We start from the raw sequence: 24,005 nt of genomic DNA, 5'->3' as shown, positions 1-24,005 counted from the left end.
TGAAAATATTGATGTACAGCGAACTGAGTTACGTGTATCTCAGAGCTGTACATCAATATTTTCAACGACATGCAGCCAATCTGAATATTTTTCTAAGAATTTAGATCTAGTACGATTCGACTTTGCCCAGTAGTGGGAAATTCGTTTACAAATATTCTTAATTTTAAGGCTTAAAGTCTCTAAATCAATATTTTCGATGTCGTCAGAAAGGGATGATGTTTCGGTCAAAGTGCTCAGGACGTGTTGCATTTTTTCATTTGGATTACCCACTTTAGAGTGCCAAATATCAAAAATTGTCATCCTCGATACAGAACATTTGAAAAATGTACCTAAAACAATATGAAAGCTGAACTTAAAAAAAAATTAAAAATTCAATACTATGGACATGCATACTTTGACACCCCTTTAAGCCAAGAAGAGGCAGCAAGATGCAAATGAAACTTATAGCTCTTAATAAGGACATACTCCTTATTCAAAAACCATATACCTCAGGTGCAGCTCAGCGCAGCCAAAAGTTGTAGGTCTAAAGGAAATTAAGTTATGCCAAAAATTTTCACCAAAAAACTGCCTTCAATAAAAAAATTATATAAAAAAAATATGCATAAAAAAAATTTAAAAAAATTAATAATAAAAGTACATACCATGCTCTTGGATCTCCATGCTTTCACAACACGTAAACACTTGATTTGGAATAGTGACACTCAAAAACAAAGTGATTAAGTTTCGATGACTCACACGTGGTGATAATTAGTCTCGCGATGCGCTCACTTCCGATGCACAAAAGTGAATGATAACGTGACCTAATTACATTGATATTTATAGTTTTTGGAAGCTTGTTAACTAGTTACTAACTTAGTGAGTTGATCTAACCGGGATAAGCCAATGATTTTTTTTGATTTATGGCCTATGGGGGAATCACAGTGTGTTGCCCGCTTGCAAATATCTAGTTAGTGATTGCAGTTGATAAATATTCTATCGACTATCGACTGAATATTGGTAACGCTTATGGAATAAATAGCCGAATTTCTTTCACTTGAATTATCCTCGAATTCATCCAATTACTGAGCAAAAATTCATTTGAACACTGTATTTAGAACTATGTTTATGAAAAATACAAAGAGGAGACATAATTTAAAGTTTTTCATTTAAATTCAATACAGATAATCAAATCCGGCTATTCTTGTTGAAATTAATATGAATAAAAATTGATCTCGATACCAGCAGGCCAACCGTCATTATAAGAATAAAAATGGTAATAACGTAATTGGTAACCATTAGAACGTCGCGTCGTAACATTCACAATTTAGTAATTTTTGGGAAAAAATTATCTTCTTACACAATCTATCGATAAAACTATCGACAACAACTACATAATTATTTAAAATTGTATGAAAACTGGCAAACCATTTAAATGTCGTTTTATTCCGTCTTCCAAAAAGACATGCTATAAGTACATATATACAAAAACACCTACAATATGATTGTCACTAATTACAGGTTTCTTCCCAGGATATGGTTTTTTTTATTTTTCCGACATTTCGACGGAACGTCATTAAATACCACGTTTGGTACGAGAAGTCGTCGAGATTACAAAGTACTAAACGTTTAACCCTGAAGATGGAATTAAACTATCTAGTGCGTGGAATCCGGTACCTAGTGCTTACAAGAATAAAAACAAAAATAGTTTGACGTCAGTTTCGCGCGTGGATACAGCGAGTCTGGTTTGTGGCACGCACGCACGCACGTTACTCTAACTTAAGTTAAGATCAAGCTCATTTCATAGTTTTTATTTTTAATCTTTTTCAGTAACTATGTAAATCAAGAGTCAACCGTGACCACGGGACTTGTAAAGGGTCCGAAACGTCGGTTTGTTTGAAAAAACAAATATACGCGATTTAAATCCGGAAAAATAGTCTCATTTCCTATATGTAAATCATCTTAAATTGATTTAAATATTTTCTGGGTCGGAGAAGGAGAAGAGAGTGCTTGCGTGTATGCGTGTGTGTGAAGGAGGTGCGGTGTACCCACCGTGCAGCGAGGTGGGCGAGGGGGGCTCGGCGGGGGCGGCGGGGGCGGCGGGCGCGGCGTGCACGGCGTGCACGCGCAGGCGCAGGTGCTGCCAGCCGCGCGCCGAGCGCACCACGGCGGCCAGCTGCAGCGCGAACAGCCCGCGCACCGTGAAGGCCTCCTCGCGCGAGGGCCGCGCCAGCTCCACCAGCCACACGTCGATGTACTTCAGCGCCGCGCTCCTCCTGCGGGACACCTCTACTAGTGATGCGACAGACCTCTGCTGCCGCACCTTTTTCACACCCGTTCCAGTGGATCTGCTCTCGTTCGACAGTCCGTCCGTAACAATTACTGTCAAATAACTAATTCTCGACCAAATCTGGTGAAAACACACGCACGTGAGACGTTTCGACTTATGCCTCAGAGTGTATTTGCGATTTAAAGCTCCGAGTGGCACTGCAACTGTTACGGACGGGCGTGTCGTTTACCATCAGGCGCACGACTTGTTCGTCCTATCACTTAGTATCATTAAAAAAAATCAAAATACTCATTTCACTCATTCATCCATTCATTCAATGTCAAGTATGAAGCTTCGTTCGCATCATGCGTCTTTTAATTACTTACTTGACAGTTATTCAACTGCCTCCGTGGCCGAACGGTTACTATACCGGGCTGCCACGCAGAGGTCCCCGGGTTCGATTCCAGGGCCGGGAGAAATATTTGTATGGCCTACATTTATTTCTCTCGTGAGTTTGGGTGTAATTTGTGGTTGTCTATGTGTGTGTCCATGGCACCCGCGACACAGGGTTTCCCTAGTGCAGGGCTATGTTGAGTGTGTGCGTTATTATTATTATTATTGTTTCGGAAGGATGTCGGACGGGAAACGAGGTTAACCCACTTGCTTCCGCAACTTTTATAATGGAACTTTAATCGGAAGTTTGCAACGTTGGCGACGGATAAGGCGCTAGCGCGATTTGCTTTGACATGACATTAATTTACGTTGTAAACTTACAGTTAAATAGCAAACACGCGTACATTTTACAACAGACAATTATAATTATATTTAATTTTGATATTATTAAAAAAAACTACGGTTGTGTGACATACGTGAGAAATTTTTATTTGCCAAAATTTCGCCAGTCGTAATATGCGACTCTTGAACACATAACAGAGAGCTTTGTGATATGTGTGTAGATAAAACAGTGTATGTAACTGTACATAATTAGGCATTAAAATACTCTTGAGATGTTTTTATGAAACTCGCCAGTCGGTCCGTTTCAAAAACCCTCACTCGTATTTTAATGCCTTTCATTATATAACAGTCACATAAACAACTATTGTGAAAAACGTAAATTAAACCACGTCGTTACAAAATTGTATTTCGTACATTGACTTACAATTATATGGACGTCGGGACCGCGCTAAAAAGTGTCCGAACTTATAGGGCGTTAAAATCGTATACAGAGCGTCATTCACGCTTTAGTCTTCGTTTGTTCGACTGACAGCGAAGCTAGTAAAATTAGACAGTACTGCGATGACATTACAATTTAAATCTAACGTTTTAGCTTTTTCATATTCCTTTACATGTCACTACGTTTAAATAGGTTGACTTGGGACATTTTTTTCGTGGTTTTTGTATTAGACCCGTCGCCCATTTATTTGTAAGTCAATGATTTCGTACATTTTTATGAACTGTCACAGGGACAATTCTAGATTATTTTTAGTATAACACGTACCTCTCCACGGCAGCCATGTCCAAATTATGAAAGTGCCGACACAGGCACACGTTCTTATTGACGCACAGAACGTCGGAAATTATCCTGACGTACTCCAATGCGGAGATGCGAGCGTCATTGGCGCGACGCGTCGGGAACAGAACATCGCCCGACTCCAGGTCAAACGAGTCCGTTTTGTAGGGCGAGACGGAGCTGAAACAAAAAAGTGTCATTCACTGTTCGATTAAAAGTGTACGTAGAAGATTTTGTAACACACGGTTGGCTAAGACAATATCCTGTTGTCAGACGAAATAACAAGACCAGCAACAACTATTTTTTTATGTTACCAGGTGACGTGACGAACAAGTCGTGCGCCTGGTAATAAGCGACACGTCTGTAGCAGTTGTAGTGCCACACAGAGCTTTCAATCGCAAAGATCTGAGGACCGTGTAGTTTCACCAGTACACTTAGGGCGCTCCTTTACCGCGAACATGCTCTTGTAATGTAACAGTTCAAAAGTGTGCAATACAGCGGTGAGGGAGGTGAACCGAGCATTCGTTGCTCAACACTTGTAACATTCGGTAGCCTCCTTCACCGAGAACATTCGCCTGTAATGTAACAATCTGTTCAGATTGTAAGGCTGCGACTCCACCAGATGTAGTGGAAATGTTTTCAAGTCTTTCCTTAATTAAGGGCCTGCGAGGGCCGTTGTGTATGTACCTTTGAGTCCCTTTGAGAGCCTCTGGGCACCTTTGAGTGTGTTTGAGTGCGTTTGTGTGCATTTCAGTGCCTTTTTCTGCTTTTGAGTGCGTTTGAGTGCCTGCGAGTGCAAAAGCACTCAAGACACTCAAGACATTCAAGGGCACTCAAACGCACTCAAAGACACTGAAATGCACTCAAAGGCCCTCGCGGACTCAAAAACACTGACACGCACTCGGTGGCACTCGCACGCACGCCTTGCTACCTCGCACTTCTCTGGTGGAATCGCAGCGTAATCGAATGTTGAATGTTGCATTACAGGCGAATGCTCGTCGGTGAAAGAGGTATTGTGGTAATGTAATACTCAAAAACGAATCTTGACAAATTGCTCGTCCCGTCACTTGATATCATAAAAAAAAATTGCCTACCCCATATAACTGCCTCCGTGGCCGAACGGTTACCATGCTGGACTGCTACGCGGAGGTCCCGGGTTGGATTCCTGGCCCGGGAAAATATTTGTATGGTCTACATTTCTCTCGCGACTTTGGGTGTAATTTGTGGTTGTATATGTCCATGGCACCCGCGACACAGAGTTTTCCTAGTGCGGGGCTGAGTGTGTGCGTTATTATATTGAAAATGGAAATGGAGAACGCCCGGGCGAATTTTTAATTTTTTGGAATTTCTACCATAGAAAAATCTCTCGCCGCGCGACGAATCCTCTTTTTTGAAAAATGGTTAAACAAACTTACTCTCTAAAGAAGTCCCTGGGCGGTGCAGTGTCCCTGAAGCCGAGTAAGACCGTATCGGGCTTCATGGCTCCGAGTCCAGATAATCTTGTGAGATGGGCTGCACCGCTGCGAACTGATTCTGCCAAACACAGTTCTACGAAGGCTTTTACCTGTAATATGACAATATATTTGAACTGAATTGCAGGGCAATCCTCGTTTAATGCTAATTTAACAGCTGCACAAAGCTTCGACTTAAAAGATATGCAGCGCCATCATAATAGCTTGAGGACGTAACTGTTTTCAGAACATTTCGGAGTAACTCAAAATTGCATTTTATTTTGGAATTCGTGCGAAAATAGTATTTCAAATATGTTTTGTCATATTATATAATGTTTCAATAAAATTTATGTATTTTTTTAAACGCAAATATGCTAATAATTGTTTCTTTATTGTTTCGTTGACAGCACTCGAAGTTACATACTATCGCCTTCGTTAGCTGTCAAATTTGGCCTCTTATTTGGTGACGACTATAATAGTTGATACTACTTCAGCTCGAATCCAATTTTTTTCGGTACTAATTAATACGGTTCATTTTCTTGGGACACTGGCTTTATTTCAGAATTTATTTTTATTAAAGCTATTTGAAAAATGTATATAGTACAGTACACAGCAGCGCTATACCGGAGCAGCTTGCAACTCGTTAAAAATTTAGAAGACTGATGTATCGTAAGCTACATTTTAATTCATTATTTAAATAATAGATGGCGTTTACACAAAACCGAGAAGCAAAGCTAATAAGGACGCTGAAAATGAATCATATTGCTTTAGATCAATGTATGATGGTAAGAAATTTTATATTTGTTGAATACAGCTCTAGCTTAGGCGTTTCCACAAAGCAGGAAGTAGGTGTAAACAACCCTCCTGTGTCCAGCCGTTAAAGCAGTTACTATGTAGAATTACACATCAACTGTGAACTGACAACCGGTACTCTCACATATACATCAGGTACATCTGTTCTTAAATGTTCTTAAATGTTCTGTTCTATCTCATTTTGACAATTTTACAGTATGAAGAAAAAAGTTGTTTGTTATAATATAAATACGTAGTTTTCAAATATTTTTATTACACATACACTATGTATTTTTGTTTAATAAATCAGATGCTATATAAATGACGCATTAATCGTGTAAAGTTGTCAAAATTGAGATAGTACCGGTTGCCAGTTCACAGTCGATATACTAAAATGTATTTGTGTATTTACCTTTAGGTGGTCAATAAGCTTCAGCCAGTATTTGTGTTCAGCAGCGAGAGGGTCACCAGAGCCATCCAGCTGGCCCACTCTTACGTGGCCTATTACGAAAAGACCACCCTGCAACAATTTAATGTTCGATTCATGAAAGTTAGGTATGGAACCTGCATACTTTGTGGATTTCTCAAGACTGTAAAATGGCGTTACTTGGGAGTCATTTTCGTTTTTGGAAAGGAGTCTAAATTTAGTTAAGGACTCTCAAAATTCTTCACCGTTTCCATGTTCTTTTTAATCAGCACCAACCCCCGTAGTATACCGCCTCGATAAAGCTATTATATCCACATTTAGCTCTCAGATTCGAGTGATAAACCGGCATTTTAAAATTGTATTACAATAGCTAACATGGCGAACATCGTGACGTCACATTTTATGTCCTCGTGAACGCCAACCAATGACTGCAAAAGATTATCACAGTGCCAAACATGGCTGCAAGGTCACAGCTGATTTTAAAACATTTTGACAGTTCTGCACAGTAATTTTATCAACCTAAAAATTGAGCGCGACAAACGAGATGATAATATAAATAATAAAAACAAACAAATTGATATACATATAAATAAGGTATTTACCTGATGAGGACAACTTTTTTAATACAGCTCAACACATGAGAGTAATTAGAAACACGTAAATAGTAACTAATATGATGTAAAAACAGAAACTACAAAAACCCGATATTTTCTGTTTCATCGATTTCGCAGCGATAATTAAACGACAAAGATAGCTGTATACGCAATTTTATATCGTCGTCCTTGTTCTTCACATTATATAACAATAGTTAATTACTAAATAAACGAACTTAGCTTTATCAACTGAAATAAATGTCGTCACGGGGAAGTTTATCACACATATACTGCCATGCTACAGCCACAGCTTATGTAGGACTGTAAGAACTAACCTTCTTCTGGTCATTAACGAAGTCGATCAATGGCGCGGCCTGCCGGGGCGAAGCGATGAGCAATAACATCTGCGGCCGCCAAAACTTCACGTGCTCTCGTCGGGGATCCAGGAGAAGCAGATATTTACGGACCTGGAAAAAAATATCAAGGACTTTGCTATGGGATTTCTTGATTATTGGATAACAAGTCATCGTAAAAAGCCACTGTTTAAAATGCAATTCTCATAAAAATGTTATCACGAATTACTGTCGGAAACTGTGGGTCAACTCTTGTCCGACATCTGTCCGAAAAAAATACTGTTAAATAAACAATACTCGACCAAATCAATATGAAGCTTCATTCGCATTATACGTCTTAATTTGGCAACGGCTTTCTAAAAGTATTATCAGACAGACATGACTGTCGAATATGGAAACACTGGCTAAAGCTAACTGGAAGGTCAACCCCTCACAGACCGGTACAGTAGTTGTTGTGTTATGTAGTTTCAAAGTAATATAGATAGACTAACATTAGTTGATAAGTGTTTGTATAACTAACAAATGATATGGATTTTTAATTATCTGAAATAAATGATTGTCATTATTATCAATTTGGTCGAGTATTTCTTTTTTTATAATAATAGGTGACGGGACGAACAAGTCGTGTGTCTGGTGGTAACCAACACGTCTGTCCCTGACAATTACAGAGCTTTAAATCACAAAGATCTGAGTGGCACTGCCACTGCGTCAGACGCCCCGAAACGTAAGTTTACAAGTCCCATGGGTCTGTTATCAGCACCCTTACGGAACACAGTAATAAATTCAAATTCAAATTCAAAATAATCTTTATTTCATAGGTAAGCATTATTACACTTGAAATCGTCACAATGGTTAAACTCTACCGCTCATTCGTAAGGCAGATTCCCCTGAGAAAAATGAGCAAGAAACTCTAGGGGTTGCTCTTTGTAAATAACATTTACAATATTTTTTTTATTTGAAACATCAGAGATCGAGACTACCTCCATGAGCTAAACGGGTTACTACTACGGATTTTTGTCATCCAAGTACGCAGAAGTTGTATAATAACCTTTAGTATAAAGTTTTTGTTTCACTATAGTTTTAAGCCTCGTGAAAGGCAAATTTTGTATATCAACCGGAATCTTGTTATAGAAGCGTATACATTGCCCCTTATATGATTTTTTGACTTTGTGAAGACGACTATCAAGAAAAGCTAGTTTATTTCTATTCCTCGTATTAATGTTGTCTGTCACTATTTTTCATAAATAAATTACTATTCCTTTTAACATAAATTACATTTTCATAAATGTACTGTGAGGCTAGTGTAAGAATGTTAATTTCCTTAAACTTATCTCTCAAAGATACTTTTGGGCCCAGATTGTAAATTGCCCTAACTGCACGTTTCTGCAGGACAAAGATTCTATTGATATCGACGGCATTACCCCAAAGCAAAATGCCGTATGTCATTAGACTGTGAAAGTAGCTGAAGTAAACCAATCTAGCGGTTTCGACGTCTGAAAGTTTCCTTATTTTTTTAATCGCGTACACTGCAGAGCCGAGCCGTTTTGATAACTTACTTATATGGGGACCCCATTGCAATTTAGCATCTAACGTTATACCTAGAAATACAACTGTATCCACAAGATTCAATTTTTCGTTTCTAACTACAATGTTTGTAACCGTCTCTCTAACATTAGGTAATGTAAATTTCACACAATTTGTTTTTTTCTCATTGTATATCAACCGGAATCTTGTTATAGAAGGGTATACATTGCCCCTTAAATGATTTTTTGACTTTGTGAAGACGACTATCAAGAAAAGCTAGTTTATTTCTATTCCTCGTATTAATGTTATGATCACATTACTGCTTGGCGGTAGAAATAAGGTGGCAATACTTCCCTGGACGAATTCTTTCAAGGAACTCTACTGCTACTAAAAAGTAGATTATCATTTATTTGTCAGTAATTGTTTGAGAACAAAGAGCACAGGGCTTGGACCTTACTGAGCTATCCTTTAAATACTTAATAGACAACATCAAATACATTGCTCCCATCCCAAAGTAGCTAAAGCACTTCTGTTGTGGAAGTCTGAAACGGTACCACAAACACCCGTATATAGAAGTTAGTTTTTCTGCATTGACCAGCCGGGGATCGAACATGGGACGTCAGAGGTAGCGACACCGTGAAAACCGGTGCAAGTTACTCTACCACGGAGATCGTCGGCTCCGGGAGCTACGTGGTCTGGCCTACCACTTTAACTGGCTTGTAACTAGTGCCACTGTAGCTTCGGTCACCTGGTGGAAGATGAGGGCCTGACTGAGGCTGCCCCACTTGGGCTCGGCGGCGGCGGGGGACAGCAGGTGCAGCGCCACGACCAGCGAGCAGCAGGCCAGCGCCGCGCCGCTGGCGTACGCGGGCCGCAGCGCGAACATCAGCGCGAAGCAGCCCAGCAGGCCCAGCAGGGAGGTCATCCAGTTAAAGTGCTTGAACGACGGTCTGGTGACGAGAGAAGCGTATGTATCGACTGGACCTCCTCGATGTTTTCTTCTTCAACTACCTCTATGTACACGTCTGGTATAAATACATATTTCTGTAGTTGAGAGGTAAAGGACCTTAGTAGTGGGTGGTGTGGCGAGACGAGGATTGAAATTTGTATGACAAAATTTCAATTCTCTCCTAGCCCGTCTTCGGTGGAAATGGACTGGATTGACGAGGCAAGAATTGAAGTATTTGTTGATGTAATATTGAACCGTATTGCTGCCTACAAAGAGTATTATACTCATTGACTTACAAATAAATGGACGACGGGTTTAATACAAGAACCACGAAAAAAATGTCCCAACTCAACCTATTTAAACGTAGTGACATGTAAAGGAATATGAAAAAGCTAAAACGTTGAATTTAAATTGTAATACCATCGCAGTACTGTCTAATTTTGCTTGCTTCGCTGTCAGTCGAACAAGCGAAGACTAAAGCGTGAATGACGCTCTGTATACGATTTTAACGCCCTATAAGTTCGGTCACTTTTTAGCGCGGACCCGACGTCCATATAATTGTAAGTCAATGATTAGACTCTACAACGGAAACACAATTTCTTGCGCGAGCTCGCGATGGCTAATAATATCAATCGCGAGATTGTGGGGTACGTACGATTTGAGATTTAAAAAAAGATACGTATTTAATAATAATAATTTACGGGACATGTTATTACATGCGCGTATTTATCGCAATGTGAGCTGAACAGCACTGAATCTTCATTATTCACAATCACAAAACGAGGGCACGCGCGAGCTATTAATATCAATTTTTAACGAAAAGAGGCCCACAAAATTTCGATTCTCGTCTCTCCTCGCCAGTGGAAAACCACCATAAGTCCGCATTTTGGAATTTAAACGGTTCTACAAACCACCAATACCATTCAAAAACGGAACGCAGTAATGCCCACATTACTGCTTGGCGGCAGCATAAGAACCTCGCTGTGTACTGGTCTCCTCTAAATGGCATCACCATTGATACGTAACACTCACCTGAAATTAGGGGCAGATGCCAAATCAAGTCCTAGACAAGCCAGATTGATAGCGAAGTAGCTGGTCATGAACAGGACGGAGTTGACTTGTGCAATTGCGTTCAGCGAGCCGGCCATAATGCCGATCTGAACCAGCAGCCAGGATGCTATTACAGCCAATACTGGGTTGCCGGAACGAGTAACCATGGGGCGTAGCAGTATACCTTAAACAGTTAACAACTCATCATTAATAATAATAATAATAATAATAACGCACACACTCAACATAGCCCCGCACTAGGGAAACCCTGTGTCGCGGGTGCCATGGACACACACATAGACAACCACAAATTACACCCAAACTCACGAGAGAAATAAATGTAGGCCATACAAATATTTCTCCCGGCCCAGGAATCGAACCCGGGGACCTCTGCGTGGCAGTCCGGTATGGTAACCGTTCGGCCACGGAGGCAGTTCATTAAGCCCGGAGAAAAAAATTTTTATGAAATTTACATTAGACCCAATGTTAGACAGACGGTAAAAAACATTGACTTACAAATAAATGGACGACGGGTCTAATACAAAAACCACGAAAAAAACGTAAACGTAGTGACATGTAAAGGAATATGAAAAAGCTAAAACGTTCAATTTACATTGTAATGTCATCGCAGTACTGTCTAATTTTTCTTGCTTCGCTGTCAGTCGAACACACGAAGACTAAAGCGTGAATGACGCTCTGTATACGATTTTAGCGCCTTACAAGTGCGGACACTTTTTAGCGCGGACCCGACGTCCATATAATTGTAAGTCAATGGTAAAAAACATTAAATTTAGAAAAGAATAATTGAACCTTGTAGATATAGTTGTATATTTAGATGCTAAATTACAATGGGGTCCACAAATAAGCAAGTTATTTGGACAGTACTTCCCTGGACGAACTCCATGACAAAGAGCTCAACTGCTAAGATTTTTATGAACACTCGAGATTCATCACGATGTTTTCTTTCAAAAATAGTTTTTCATAAACAAAGTTTACTAAAATCGAAATAAAAAGACAACCTGTTCCAAACTTAAAGTTACCATATTACGTAGAAAATAATAGTCAGTTAAGTTTAGCAGTTTGTGAGATAAATGATAAAGCATAAACACATCATCTCAGATCCATTATTCTCGACGACGATGCAAAGACAGGAGATGTATGAATAACCAATTGAAAATCGTAATTTTAACAACTGTGTAAACAAAAATAACTTAATCATATTGATTGTTTAAAGACGTGTTTACTACTTTTCACTTTTGTGAATAATGAGGTTAATATTGTTACGTACGCTTCAATGTGACATCGTCTTAATAAATAAAAAGTAAGATACTAACCAAATATGTTATCTTTAGCTAAAGCCTCCAAAACTCTTGACGCACCAATCAAATTTGATAAACCTGCTGAAAATGTAGCCATCAGCATCCCTGCAAAAATTGATAACGAATTATATTCCAGTACCATAATAACGCTATCAACGGATAGCATTATTATGTAATACATTGGGGCCCAAGGCAATACCTTGTGGCACACCTAACTTGAGTTGAGACAAACACAGTACTCGCATACGCATTTATTGATAAAATGGTAAAAAATAAATGTCACAGAACTACATTTATATTAAAATGTAGGAACGTTAATATATCTTAAAGTTTAGAAATCGTCGTTGACAGAAGTAGATAAGTAACCTACAAATGCACTGCACATGTGCTATCTAAACGTTTTAGTTCTTACAATAATCTCAAAATGGACTTACCAACAGCAATAAAAGGTGGCCACACATTAATAGGCAGTAAATACACGTAGTTATTTCTAAGCAGGTCTCGGGAACAAGTTGAAGCGGTAAGGAAGCTCAGAGCTACATATGATAATGCAGTGAAGAGCAAGGCTGTCAGGGTGCCTACGGGTATACTACGGCCTGGGTTCTTTAGTTCACCTGGTAAAAATAATAATGGGGTTAATAAACTCTCATATTAGCGCCTGTTATATAAATACAGATAAAAAAGAAATCCAATATTTAGGAATGCTGCGCAGTGTCTGTCCTGCACTTCCTATACACAAGGAATATTTTAGGGCCAAAGATGTTACCTTGACCAACACCTGTTCAAGGTTATTAGTACAAATTGAACAACCTCTCAGGACTATATTACTAACAATAACTACTTTGATTGTTACTATTTTAAAAATGACCATAAATCCTTAAAAAATTAAGCCACTTACCACTCATATTAGCGCCAGCCATAACTCCAGTGACTCCCGTAAACAACACTCCAAATACTGAAGCAAAATCAACCATTTGTCCTGTATTTGTTGTATAGTCTCTGCCATAGTCCTGATATAAATTTTCGTAGAATGTTTTAGATGAAAGGCCTGTATAGTTGAAGAATGTTTGGTTGGTCAACTGATTTGTATCTGGTTTTGGAATCTGGAGGCAAAGAAAAAAATTTTTAGAATGTCTAAGAGCATGTAAGAATGTTCCAGAATCTTACCTAGAAACTTACCTCCTGAGATGGCGCCACAAAGAAACTGACGAACGCGCTACTCAGACACACAAGCATGGTGACCCATATCGCCAGACTGGTTCTTGCGAAGAGTGAGGCTCCAGCTAAAGATACTGCAAGACCAGCCGCGTTAAGAATGGAACGGTAAAGGAAACGGTACCACCATCCATCTGGAATTCCTTGGCTATTTGGGACCAGATATCCTGAAAGCGATGAATTAGACGTTGAAAACAATATTATATAAAAAAAAATAATAAAAAAAGATGTGTTATATAATGGTTACATATTTGTTGTAGATTTTATTTCAATAATAAAAAATTATGTGAAAAAGTGTTTTTTTCAATTATTTATAAAATTAAACATTACAATTTAATGCGCAACTGTCATGTCAGTAGAGGTTTTGCCTTGTGGATATTTTTATTACTTTAACAATATTTTAATACTTTTTGATATCTTATAAAAATTTGAAAACGAACACGTATTTATTACTCAAAATTTAATGAGAATAATTAACGACGTTATGGCGGATTCCATTTATGGACATTGCCTATTTGTGCTACGAATCGACAAGACCTAACCATCATAAAAGAGGAATAATATTTTGCAATTTTTTAATAAAACGATAGAACACAAAGAAAAAGTCCTTCGACTTGACAGAACCTGCGTCTGTACTAAACCAGTGTGACAGATCCAAGGGATTTTTATAGGTATTAATAATTACAACAAACTATACTCTAGCCAAATTCGATGCAGGTTAAAAAAAAACAAAAACATGTTTTCTAGGATTTTCACCTTAACCACCTTTCACAATATTTCACAGTATAGAAATTCGATTAGACTATTGAAGTTATGTCCGTGACGAATATTGATAAAATTTCAAATTACCAGGAAGTGACTTGTAGTCAACATAAAAATTATCAGTAATAATTTTTTTTATGATATCAAGCGACACGCCTGCCTATTCACGACAGTTGCAGTGTCATTCACGAGCTTTAAATCGCAAAGATCTGAAGGGCACTTGCCACTGCACCCGTCACCCTGAGACATAAATTGACAAGTCCCATGTGCCTGTAATTTCACCAGCACCCTCACCCCTTTAAAACCGGAACGCAGTAATGCTCACATTATTGCTTGACGACAGAAATAGGTAAAGTGATAGTACTTCCCTGGACGAACTCTATCACAAAGAGCTCTACTGCTATTTGTGTGTTTACAAAACTGTTCATTCCTAATGTTTTTTTTTTATTTGAAGGAAGATATTGTAAACATTCTGATTCAGGTAATTGATGCTACATGCGATATGTTCTAAATTAATATAAAATAAAATCTTTGTTTCCTTTCACCTTACATTTTCATCTTTCAAATTCCAATTACCCGAGAGCACGCCGAGACTAGTATTTGGCTAGAGTATATGTAAAAAATAAACAAATATCACATAGTAAAACATCGTAACATTCATTACAATAAATATTACAATTTATTCTGCTTACCATTGGATCCAAAGTTCTCAACAAGAGCTTCAGTACACGCGGAGATGCAAAGAGCACTCGACGCAACATTGGCGAAGAAGAACAATGTCCCGATAGCACCACCAAACTCTGGACCCAGAGTTCGGCTTATCATAACTGTAGTAAAGCGTTAAGGAATGGAAGGAATTCGATAAAAATAAAAACAATTCCGCCATCTTGGTGCATCCGCTATAATATTGTATATACAATGACATCACATAAATTGTATGGTATTGTCATCTGGTTACGCACATCCACCCAAAAGAAGTGTATATAACAATGTACTTGTATGTATAGTGCATGTATTTGAAACCCTACCCAATAGAAGACAATATTTGGTTGTACCCCTCTTCCACCTCTTAAATTTCTATCATAAGGTTGTCTGTAAGAAATAGCTAGTTAGCAATAAGCCCGCCTGTTGTATATTAGCTTATTTCGTGATATAAAGAATATTTCATTCATTCATTCAGAACGAAAGCGATTTTTTCCAATCTCATACTACTCCTTATTGCATTTCCTTTCTTTTAAAATAAAGTTTTATGTCATTAGTCATTGTTAGTGGCGACATTTAGCGGGTCATGTCTGTACTACTAACAGTACGGCATGCCATATCGTATTGACATTACTCTAGCGATTTTGTCTAGAAGCGTCTTAGTTTTGCTATAAAAATTGCAATGCATGCCATGTAATTTCTCTTTTTCCTCTGAAATAAAACAAACGGTTTCACATGCCATATCATCGAATCATTCCATTTTCTCTTCTATTATATCTTTCACTACATTATTATTCTTAGATAAACCTCTAGGCGCATATAACAAGCCACCTTTTAATTAATATTAATAAAAGGATACAGTAAACTCCTCCGCCTTCAACAGCACCATTGGTGGAGATAGCACAAATTGACATCACAGTAAAGAGCACTATTAAATAGGCCATTCCGAATTGTGCTAGAGTCACTAATAGACCTGCATTGCCCACTAGGTAACCTGGAAAAAGAAATAGAAATGTTTGTATCACAAAGACAATAACGTCACCTTCGCAGATTACCTTTCATTTTACCATAGTAGAAAAATCTATACATTTCCCCTTTAATAAACACACTTGTCTATTTCTACCTTAGTAGAAACACCTGTCTATTTCTACCTCAGTAGAAACACCCGTCTATAACAATAATAATTATTATTTATTTTCTCTCCACATACAAGGTAAACTTGATAAATGCTTAATGACTAGAGAGTTTTAATATTAAACCTTATTACTGAGAGACTGGTGGCTGAAAAAGGTGTAACAATATTTTACACTTTACTACAGTTTTTTAGTAAAAGAGGATGAAAATTAAGTTACAATTCAGAAGAATTTATGAATATAAACATTCATATGTGTTGTTAGGTAAAAGAGAAGTGAATTGTATATTTATACTTGAGTGGGTATGTAAATGTGCAAGACTTCAAGTATATCTAACTCTACTGTTATATTTAAGATGTCATTATTATATCGAACTTAATTTAACTTGCTGGACGTTTGGTTTGACTTCAAAGTCCACAAGAATCTTATCATAAATAAAAAAATAAACAGTAGAAACACTTGTCTATTTGTACCTCAGTACAAACATCTGTCTATTTCTACGTCAGTACAAACATCTGTATATTTCTACATTATAGAAATAGTTATCTTTTTCTACCTTACAAACTTTCTACTTATACAGGTCAACACATACATTCCACACGTGTCAATTTACATTATGAATCGTACTTATTATCCAGTTGAGTGACATAATAAACATGATAAATGACGCATGACCAATAACAGTCCCGTAACACAATAACCGCGCGATTGTATTAAGTACATTTACACAATAATTTCGAGTTTATTGCTCGGGTATTCGCCAACAGGATAAGGATATTATTGACACACAGAAAATTATTCAAATCAATAACAAGAATGTATGTAATATTTTTAATATAAATTTTAATTGTTACTTATTGCATAATTTGTTTATGTACAGCATACAATTTAAAAAAATGTTACACTTAGTTTTATTTTCTTATTATTCAGTGCATGTGGACAACAAGATTTGAATATATTTATATGCATCGAGTTCTTAGGTTTTCGCGATTGTTACACGTAGGAAATGAAACTATTTTTCCGGATTCATCAACCAATTATAACTAGTGACTATACCATCTCAGCCAACAGTGACGATGGGACCTGTAAAGGACCCGAAACGTTGGTTTGTTTGAAAAAAAAAACAAATATACGCGAAAAAAGTTTCAATTCCTACATATTTATATGCCTAATGATTGATGATTCACAATGATTGATTAATTGTTGGCGCATAATCTCAGTACAGAATACTAAAAAACCGACCTCAAATGTTTGTAGAATTACATTTATTTGAGAAGTTTTATTGAAATTGGTTACGTAAAGTGCGCGAAACCGATTTTATTCCCTAGTTTGACACACTTAGAGATGGAATATTTTCTTCTAATTTGGGATCAATACTGAGGGTACCCTCTTTCCAACAAAAAACAGAATCATCAAAATCGGTTCCCAAAAAAAGCAGTGGAAATGAGAACCTCCTCCTTTTTTTGAAGTCGGTTAAAAATGGCGAACTGACGATAATATTTACACAAAGCCATGAACGTATTTGTGCACCGCAATCCTCCCCTTCCTTTAACTTCACCCCGCTCTCGCCCGCTCAGTGCTCATGCACGGCAATCACAACAATAAAAACGTAATTATAGAGATATCACTGACATAATTTGACCTATTTTACATGCAGGGTTGTTTGTAAAGTACTAACCACTCCGGAGGACTACATTACTAACACCATAAACAATAACTTAAGGACTATCGAAAAATGACGGTGCACATAAACAGTAAATAAAAAACACTTTACACAGAATCGATTACTCGTGGAACGGCGTTGGTAAATAGACGATTTGAAGGCCAGCATGAATTGCATCTTGTGCAATGTCGGTTTTGATTATAGCACGCTTTCTAACTTGCAGGACAGTCATGAGAATAATTACCTTGAATAAAAAGATGAGATACTATGGAACGCACAGCGTTTTCAAACAAATACCATCACATCAACAAACATCATATTACAAAATTGAAGAGTATGTTTTAGATAAAGAAGTATGGAAAGACAACAAGAGTCTAGATTCCACAATATTATGATTCAAAGTGTATTCCATAGCATTTAAGTTTATTTGAAAAGAGCGATCCCTAGAGTTTCTTGCTCGTTCTTCTCAGGGAGGTCAGCGTAGTGAACGAGCAGTACCTTAAAAACATCGAGTATATATACTCGATGCTTAAAAAAATTACGTTTTCAAGTGTAAAAACTTCACCTATGGAATCATCGAGTATATAACCAGAAATAGAGACGAAATGTCATTTAATTTGTTTGAAAACTATTCTGCCATATCATTACTGTGACAACTGCGCTCCGATTGGCTAGCCCGAGTTCGAAACAATTGACGGGTGTCGTCAATTGTTTCACTTCAAACGTCCAATTAACTTGAGCTTTGCTATAATGAACGAAAATGGCAAAATTACATATTTAATATTTAATTACCGATGAAATGTGGTACCGTGTGTTTTGTAATTAGATGTTTTGCTGTTTTTCTCATACCACCGAATAAAACAGCACGGCATTGTTAGAGATATTATCTTATTACAATAAATACAGAATATTTTTTGGAATATACGGAGACGTACGCACAGGTCTTTTTTATTGTATATACATTCGTTATTTATTGAGTTGTTACCTGGAATATATGGCCCTTATTTCGTCTTTATTTCTGGTTATATACTCGATGTATGGAATAAATGATTGTTTGACTTTGATACTGAGGCAGAAATGGCGGTCCGAAATGTCAGAGGGATCATTTTATTTATAAGTGTACAAGCGATATTTGTACTTTCTCGGATTCGAATTGGACTTAATGCACAAACGACATCCGAAATGGTTCCGAGTTTTCTAGATTTGTATTGTCTCTGATTCGGAAGGAATACGAATCGGATGTAGCGCGCAAACGCGTGACCCTTTTGTTACCGCAGCAGCACGAAAAGTAACTTTATACTTAGTATGAGATTTATAAAACAAACTTTGACGTCAGCAAAAATGACGAGGTAAGTTTTCGTATTTACAAAACGAACTTCGCCTAAGTAGAAGCGAGAAATTAAATTAAACATTGAGTTTATTATATTTTTGGACTAAACTTAAATACGTCTTAAACCAGTGCTTAAATCGATGACTCTTAATACAATATATTAAGAGTGTCTTTTGCATTTTTGCCGTCTGCTGAACTAAAACGTGATTAAGTGACAAAATATTTTTTTTGAGATATCATAAAAAAACCATAACCCAGTTTTAGAATATTGAAATCGTTTAGTTAGTGGATGGCAGGTTTCAAGCATTGGTTTATATTTTAATATTGGCCAATATTCTTACACATTTCTTTTGTAATACGAAGACATCCTGTATGGTGGTACAATTTCTCCATATTCCATTCCAGAGAGTTTTAAGTGAAAGAATGCGTAATATGCTGTAAGGGCAGTTTTAGAGTTGGTTTATTTAAAATTGTTTCATCAATCTACCTTAACTATAACTTACCCATTCGAATAAAAATGAGAGCACTAAACATGGACAGCACGACGGGACAGAAGACTCCAGCGAAGGTGCCCACTTTCTTGATAGCAGTTCGTTCTGCGCGGAACTCTCCGAATTCCACATATCCTGAAATATATATTTGTTTTATTATTAAATTGTTCAAATCATGAATAGAATAATAGTGACGAAAAAAAGAGGCTCTATAGAGCCAATGTGGAAGGCAAACATTGGACGTCGACGGCCGCGGAAAACGCTTTCAGGTCAAATCGAGAATGTTCTTCAAAAGATTAATGAGTGTAAGTGAAGCAAGGTTAAACTGCATCGTGCAAAATGACGAGCTGTAATCTCTGCCTGCCCCAATGTCCAATTCAAATCCACAGTAAATATCCTGTAGATATACCACCGATTATATTAAATAGTATCTAGGACATTTCAGAGACGATATGAGGAGGGAGCGGAGAGCTTTGTCAGTAAGGGCTAATATATTGGTTCAGAAATTCGATCGATGCTTTGCTGCAGTCTAGCCTAGCCTAAAGGTGGCGATTCGAGTTGAGACAGAGACAGGAGACGGAGACAAATGTCTTCGTCTCCGGCGGAGTACTGTGTGCCGAGACCAAGACATACTGAGACAGTGACCACTGTCTAATCAGTATTGCGTTGTCAATCGTTGGAGATACCCGTGTACTGGAAAGTTTTGGGTAATGGAAAGCTATATCAATATTATTACATTTATATTATCCTTCAAATTTTGTATGAGGCAAGCTGCGAATCAAATAGCGCAGGATGTTGTCATAACATTTCGTTTAATTTACCAGTTTCTTCATCAGAAAACGACGTCATCTTTCACTATAACCCACGTGCTTTTCGAACGAGACTCGCGACACCAGGTCCGCGACAAAGACTATCACACTGTCTTCTGTATCGCGTCGCAGTCGTCTATATCGGTTCGGCTTACTAAACGGCGAACTAAACACATACAAAAGTCTAAAGTCAAGTAACGGGTTTGGTCTCCCGTCTCGTCGAACTGCCACCGTTAAGAGAAATGAGAATGCAGAAAGCCTGGAAAATTCCTTCGATGTGTTGTGTTGCAACAGACGCTGGTCCGAGTCCAGTCAGATCGAAGGGATTTTTCTTTATGCTGTTCGATCTTTGTATCAACACAATTGGTCCTAATTTGGAAATCTCTACAGAACACATTGCTAACAACAGTGCCACCGGGATCGTTGAAAACAAATTCCACAACAAACAATATAAATTATCATTAAATATTTCGTTTTCAATGAATCATTGCGCAATATTGATGATTGTAAATACTTTGTTCATATTTAAATTCCAATAGGCATTGCTTCCAAATGACTGTAGAATTGTGAGCTTTAATTCCTTATGAATACAAATAGTTTTCACATGTTGGCCTAATCACTAAAGAAGAGTGGTCAATAATAACCAATAGGATATCGACTCGTTAGGTTTTCGCTTTCGTTATACATAGAAAATAATGATCCGTTGAATGAAACGTTGGTCTGTTTGAAAAAACAAGCAAGTAAGATTTGGATCCGAAAACATAGTTTCATTTCCAAACAGGATTTCATATTTTCAGCAAATAGAGTGGAGATGTCAAAACAAACAAAAAATCCTATTGGTTGTTAAAACATCTTCCTACTTTGAAACATCATGAAGGAAATAAAAATCTCTTACCATTTTCAACTTTTTCTACAATTCTCACCATGATTCCAATCTTCAAAACGGAACAATAGTATACCAGGCTATAATGACGATTATCTGATCTTAAAGTAAGGAATTTCCTGTATTACAAGTATACCAGTGCAAAATTAACTCTGGGGCAATTCTAAAATTCAGAACACCCAGATCAGAAACAAATTACAATAGCTGATTTCCGAAATACGTCCCAATGGGATCTATCAACTAGCGTCCACAGAGCTAGACGCTGGACCACTAAGATCTTGAATTTCAGACTCAAGCAGCAGCTACCATTCCAAAACTGGTCAGCGAAAACCTTTTTAAATTCTATAAACACTTCTTCACTAACTGCACCTGCATTATAGTTGCAGTTTAAATGTAAACTGATAAACAATTCATTATTTTAAAGTCCAATATCCAGTATTATCAATTGTTTTTTTGTTCATAGCGACCTTGGCCGGGTGAATAGCAACAATAGAGGGATATCACGGTTTGACTGAGTGTTAATTAAGCAATGACGGGTTTATTAAAGATACTTTCAGGTCATTTAATTGTTTTCAATATTTTTTCATGCAGGTAAAGTTCCCGGTCAATTTCGAAAATGTTTTTCGGCTGAAGGTCGAATAATCAATACCTAATTCCTGATGATGTCTCGTAGAGAAACAAAACACGTATCAGGTATATTTTTGGAGCTAGTTTTTTGCTGTACCTAGTTGCATTTGTGTTATTAATTCTATGCGGATTTGCACGATTCAACCTTGACTGGGTTCGCAGAGTAGCAAAGTAATTTACATCCATTTTTATTCATGTGTACTGACCGACGACTCCACGCCTAGTGAACATTTGAAAATACAAAGAGCGGTTACCAGGGGCCTTCTCTAAACACGAAGTAGTTACGGCCGTTTTTTGGATTACTTACAGACTTGAGTTTCGGTAGGGACTAGAAGTAAGAATGTATGACAATGCGATTTGACAGTTTCGAATGGGCCCGTCTTTTCGTTGACGGACTTCGAGAGTAGTTCCGTATGTCATCTATAGTGGAAAAATGGCCAGCAAAGCGGAAGACTGGTCACTGGTTTCTTTTAATTAATCATCTGAATTATCTATTTTTGCCGGCAAGCAGTAACGTCAGTATTACTGTGTTCCGGTTTTGAAGGGTAAGTAAGGGTCTTGGTGAAATTACAGGTGCATGGGACTTGTCAACTTATGTCTCAGGGTGACGGGCGCAATGGTAGTGCCCCGCAGATCTTTGCAATTTAAAGCTCTGAGTGGCACTGTAACTGTTATGGATCGGCGGCGTGTCGCTTACCAGCAGGCGCATTTGTATTATATGAAAAAAGAATGTGTTAACAAAAGCTAAATAATAATAACGTACACACTCAACATAGCCCCGCACTAGGGAAACCCTGTGTCGCGGGTGCCATGGACACACACGTAGACAACCACAAATTACACCCAAACTCACGAGAGAAATAAATGTAGGCCATACAAATATTTCTCCCGACCCGGGAATCGAACCTGGGACCTCTGCATGGCATGGTAACCGTTCGGCCACGGAGGGAGTTAAAAAAAAGCTAAATAATCAATTATTTAGTTTAAAACTTATTACTACTTGTAATAACTATCAGATATTCGATTTGGGTGTAATCAATAAAAAAAACAAAATGGCAACACAAAACAAAATGGCAAAAGATATTAGTGGAGTCGTTAAAAAAAGGATGGTAGATGGAAGCGAATTCACGGATGAAAACTGATTTTTCTGAAAAGATCATTGACTTACAAATAAATGGACGACGGGTCTAATACAAAAACCACGAAAAAAATGTCCCAAGTCAACCTATTCAAAATTTAAATTGTAATGTCATCGCAGTATCGCGCTGTCAGTCGAACAAATGAAGACTAAAGCGGAGTTTGACTCTCTGTATACGATTTTAACGCCTTACAAGTTCGGACACTTTTTAGCGCGGACCCGACGTCCATATAATTGTAAGTCAATGGAAAAGATGTATGTTTTTACGGGTTTTTAAGGGATTACATACCGGATTATAGGTGCAAAGTTTCATTTTAAAATTATATGCTTAAGCTTATAAATGCATTAAGATTATTACCTTCTCCTGGAGCTCTCCCAGCCGGCAATCTGCCGAACCTCAATCGCAGCTTATTCATCAGACCCGAGGGTCGGGAAGACGAGTTGACACTCGGAGCCAGCGGGTCCATAGTTTCAGCCATTGTAGCTGGCTTCGTCACTGAAACAACACTGGTAATAAATAAACACAATCTTGTTTTTGCAACAGTAATAATATGATACAGACTTACGTATTTTTTAAGCTTAAATCCTAAATGCATGGAATTTCTTAGTGGCGAATGTAAATCTAGTTCGGTTATGAAATTTAGCAACCTATAAATCTATGTATACTGTCCCCGTGCATCTTCTCATGAATAGTCTAGTTTCAACGTTTTAGGACAAAATGTCCTCGTTCTTTGTTTAATTACGTACTCGTCATACGTTACTGTTTACTTTACACAACTAAAAACACAGTGACTAATTGAAGATTAAAACTCATGGAACTTAGTTCCGCTACTAATTAAGTAACTTGAACTCCCAACAACCCAGTCTGAAGTTCAGATTGAAATGTCAATTCGAATATATTTGGCAACTTTGGTGGCCGAACGGGGAATGGGCTTTAGATGAGGACAAATATTTAACTTTTCTAAATTGGTTCAATTTGGATGTTTTGGTTAGAGCCCAAGAGTGAATTCTAGGATCGGTATGATTGTTATTATTTTAG

At 37.7% G+C, this 24,005-nt stretch overlaps 1 protein-coding gene across 2 annotated transcripts in view; it reads right to left on the bottom strand.

The window, feature by feature from the left end:
* The window catches only part of LOC113228168 (solute carrier family 12 member 9), a 29,665-nt gene extending 6,213 nt beyond the window's left edge, over positions 1-23,452 (bottom strand). For both annotated transcript variants that reach the window (XM_026461391.1, XM_026461392.1), the window contains exons 1-15: positions 23,325-23,452; positions 19,522-19,644; positions 15,752-15,886; positions 14,883-15,017; positions 13,393-13,595; positions 13,112-13,316; positions 12,648-12,827; positions 12,229-12,318; positions 10,877-11,078; positions 9,644-9,845; positions 7,354-7,485; positions 6,411-6,518; positions 5,171-5,319; positions 3,744-3,935; positions 2,029-2,252 (exon numbers count right to left, since the gene is read on the bottom strand). In XM_026461391.1, the coding sequence (XP_026317176.1) occupies positions 2,029-2,252; positions 3,744-3,935; positions 5,171-5,319; positions 6,411-6,518; positions 7,354-7,485; positions 9,644-9,845; positions 10,877-11,078; positions 12,229-12,318; positions 12,648-12,827; positions 13,112-13,316; positions 13,393-13,595; positions 14,883-15,017; positions 15,752-15,886; positions 19,522-19,644; positions 23,325-23,445 (2,401 nt within the window). In that variant the 5' untranslated portion in view covers positions 23,446-23,452. The remainder of the gene's footprint in view (positions 1-2,028; positions 2,253-3,743; positions 3,936-5,170; positions 5,320-6,410; positions 6,519-7,353; positions 7,486-9,643; positions 9,846-10,876; positions 11,079-12,228; positions 12,319-12,647; positions 12,828-13,111; positions 13,317-13,392; positions 13,596-14,882; positions 15,018-15,751; positions 15,887-19,521; positions 19,645-23,324) is intronic.
* Between the last annotated feature and the right edge of the window lie 553 nt (positions 23,453-24,005).

This window comes from Hyposmocoma kahamanoa, unplaced genomic scaffold (genome assembly GCF_003589595.1).
Source record: "Hyposmocoma kahamanoa isolate Upper Pololo Valley unplaced genomic scaffold, ASM358959v1 224, whole genome shotgun sequence".
In the NCBI taxonomy this organism is placed as follows: domain Eukaryota; kingdom Metazoa; phylum Arthropoda; class Insecta; order Lepidoptera; family Cosmopterigidae; genus Hyposmocoma; species Hyposmocoma kahamanoa.
This window is presented reverse-complemented; position numbering and strand designations above follow the sequence as displayed.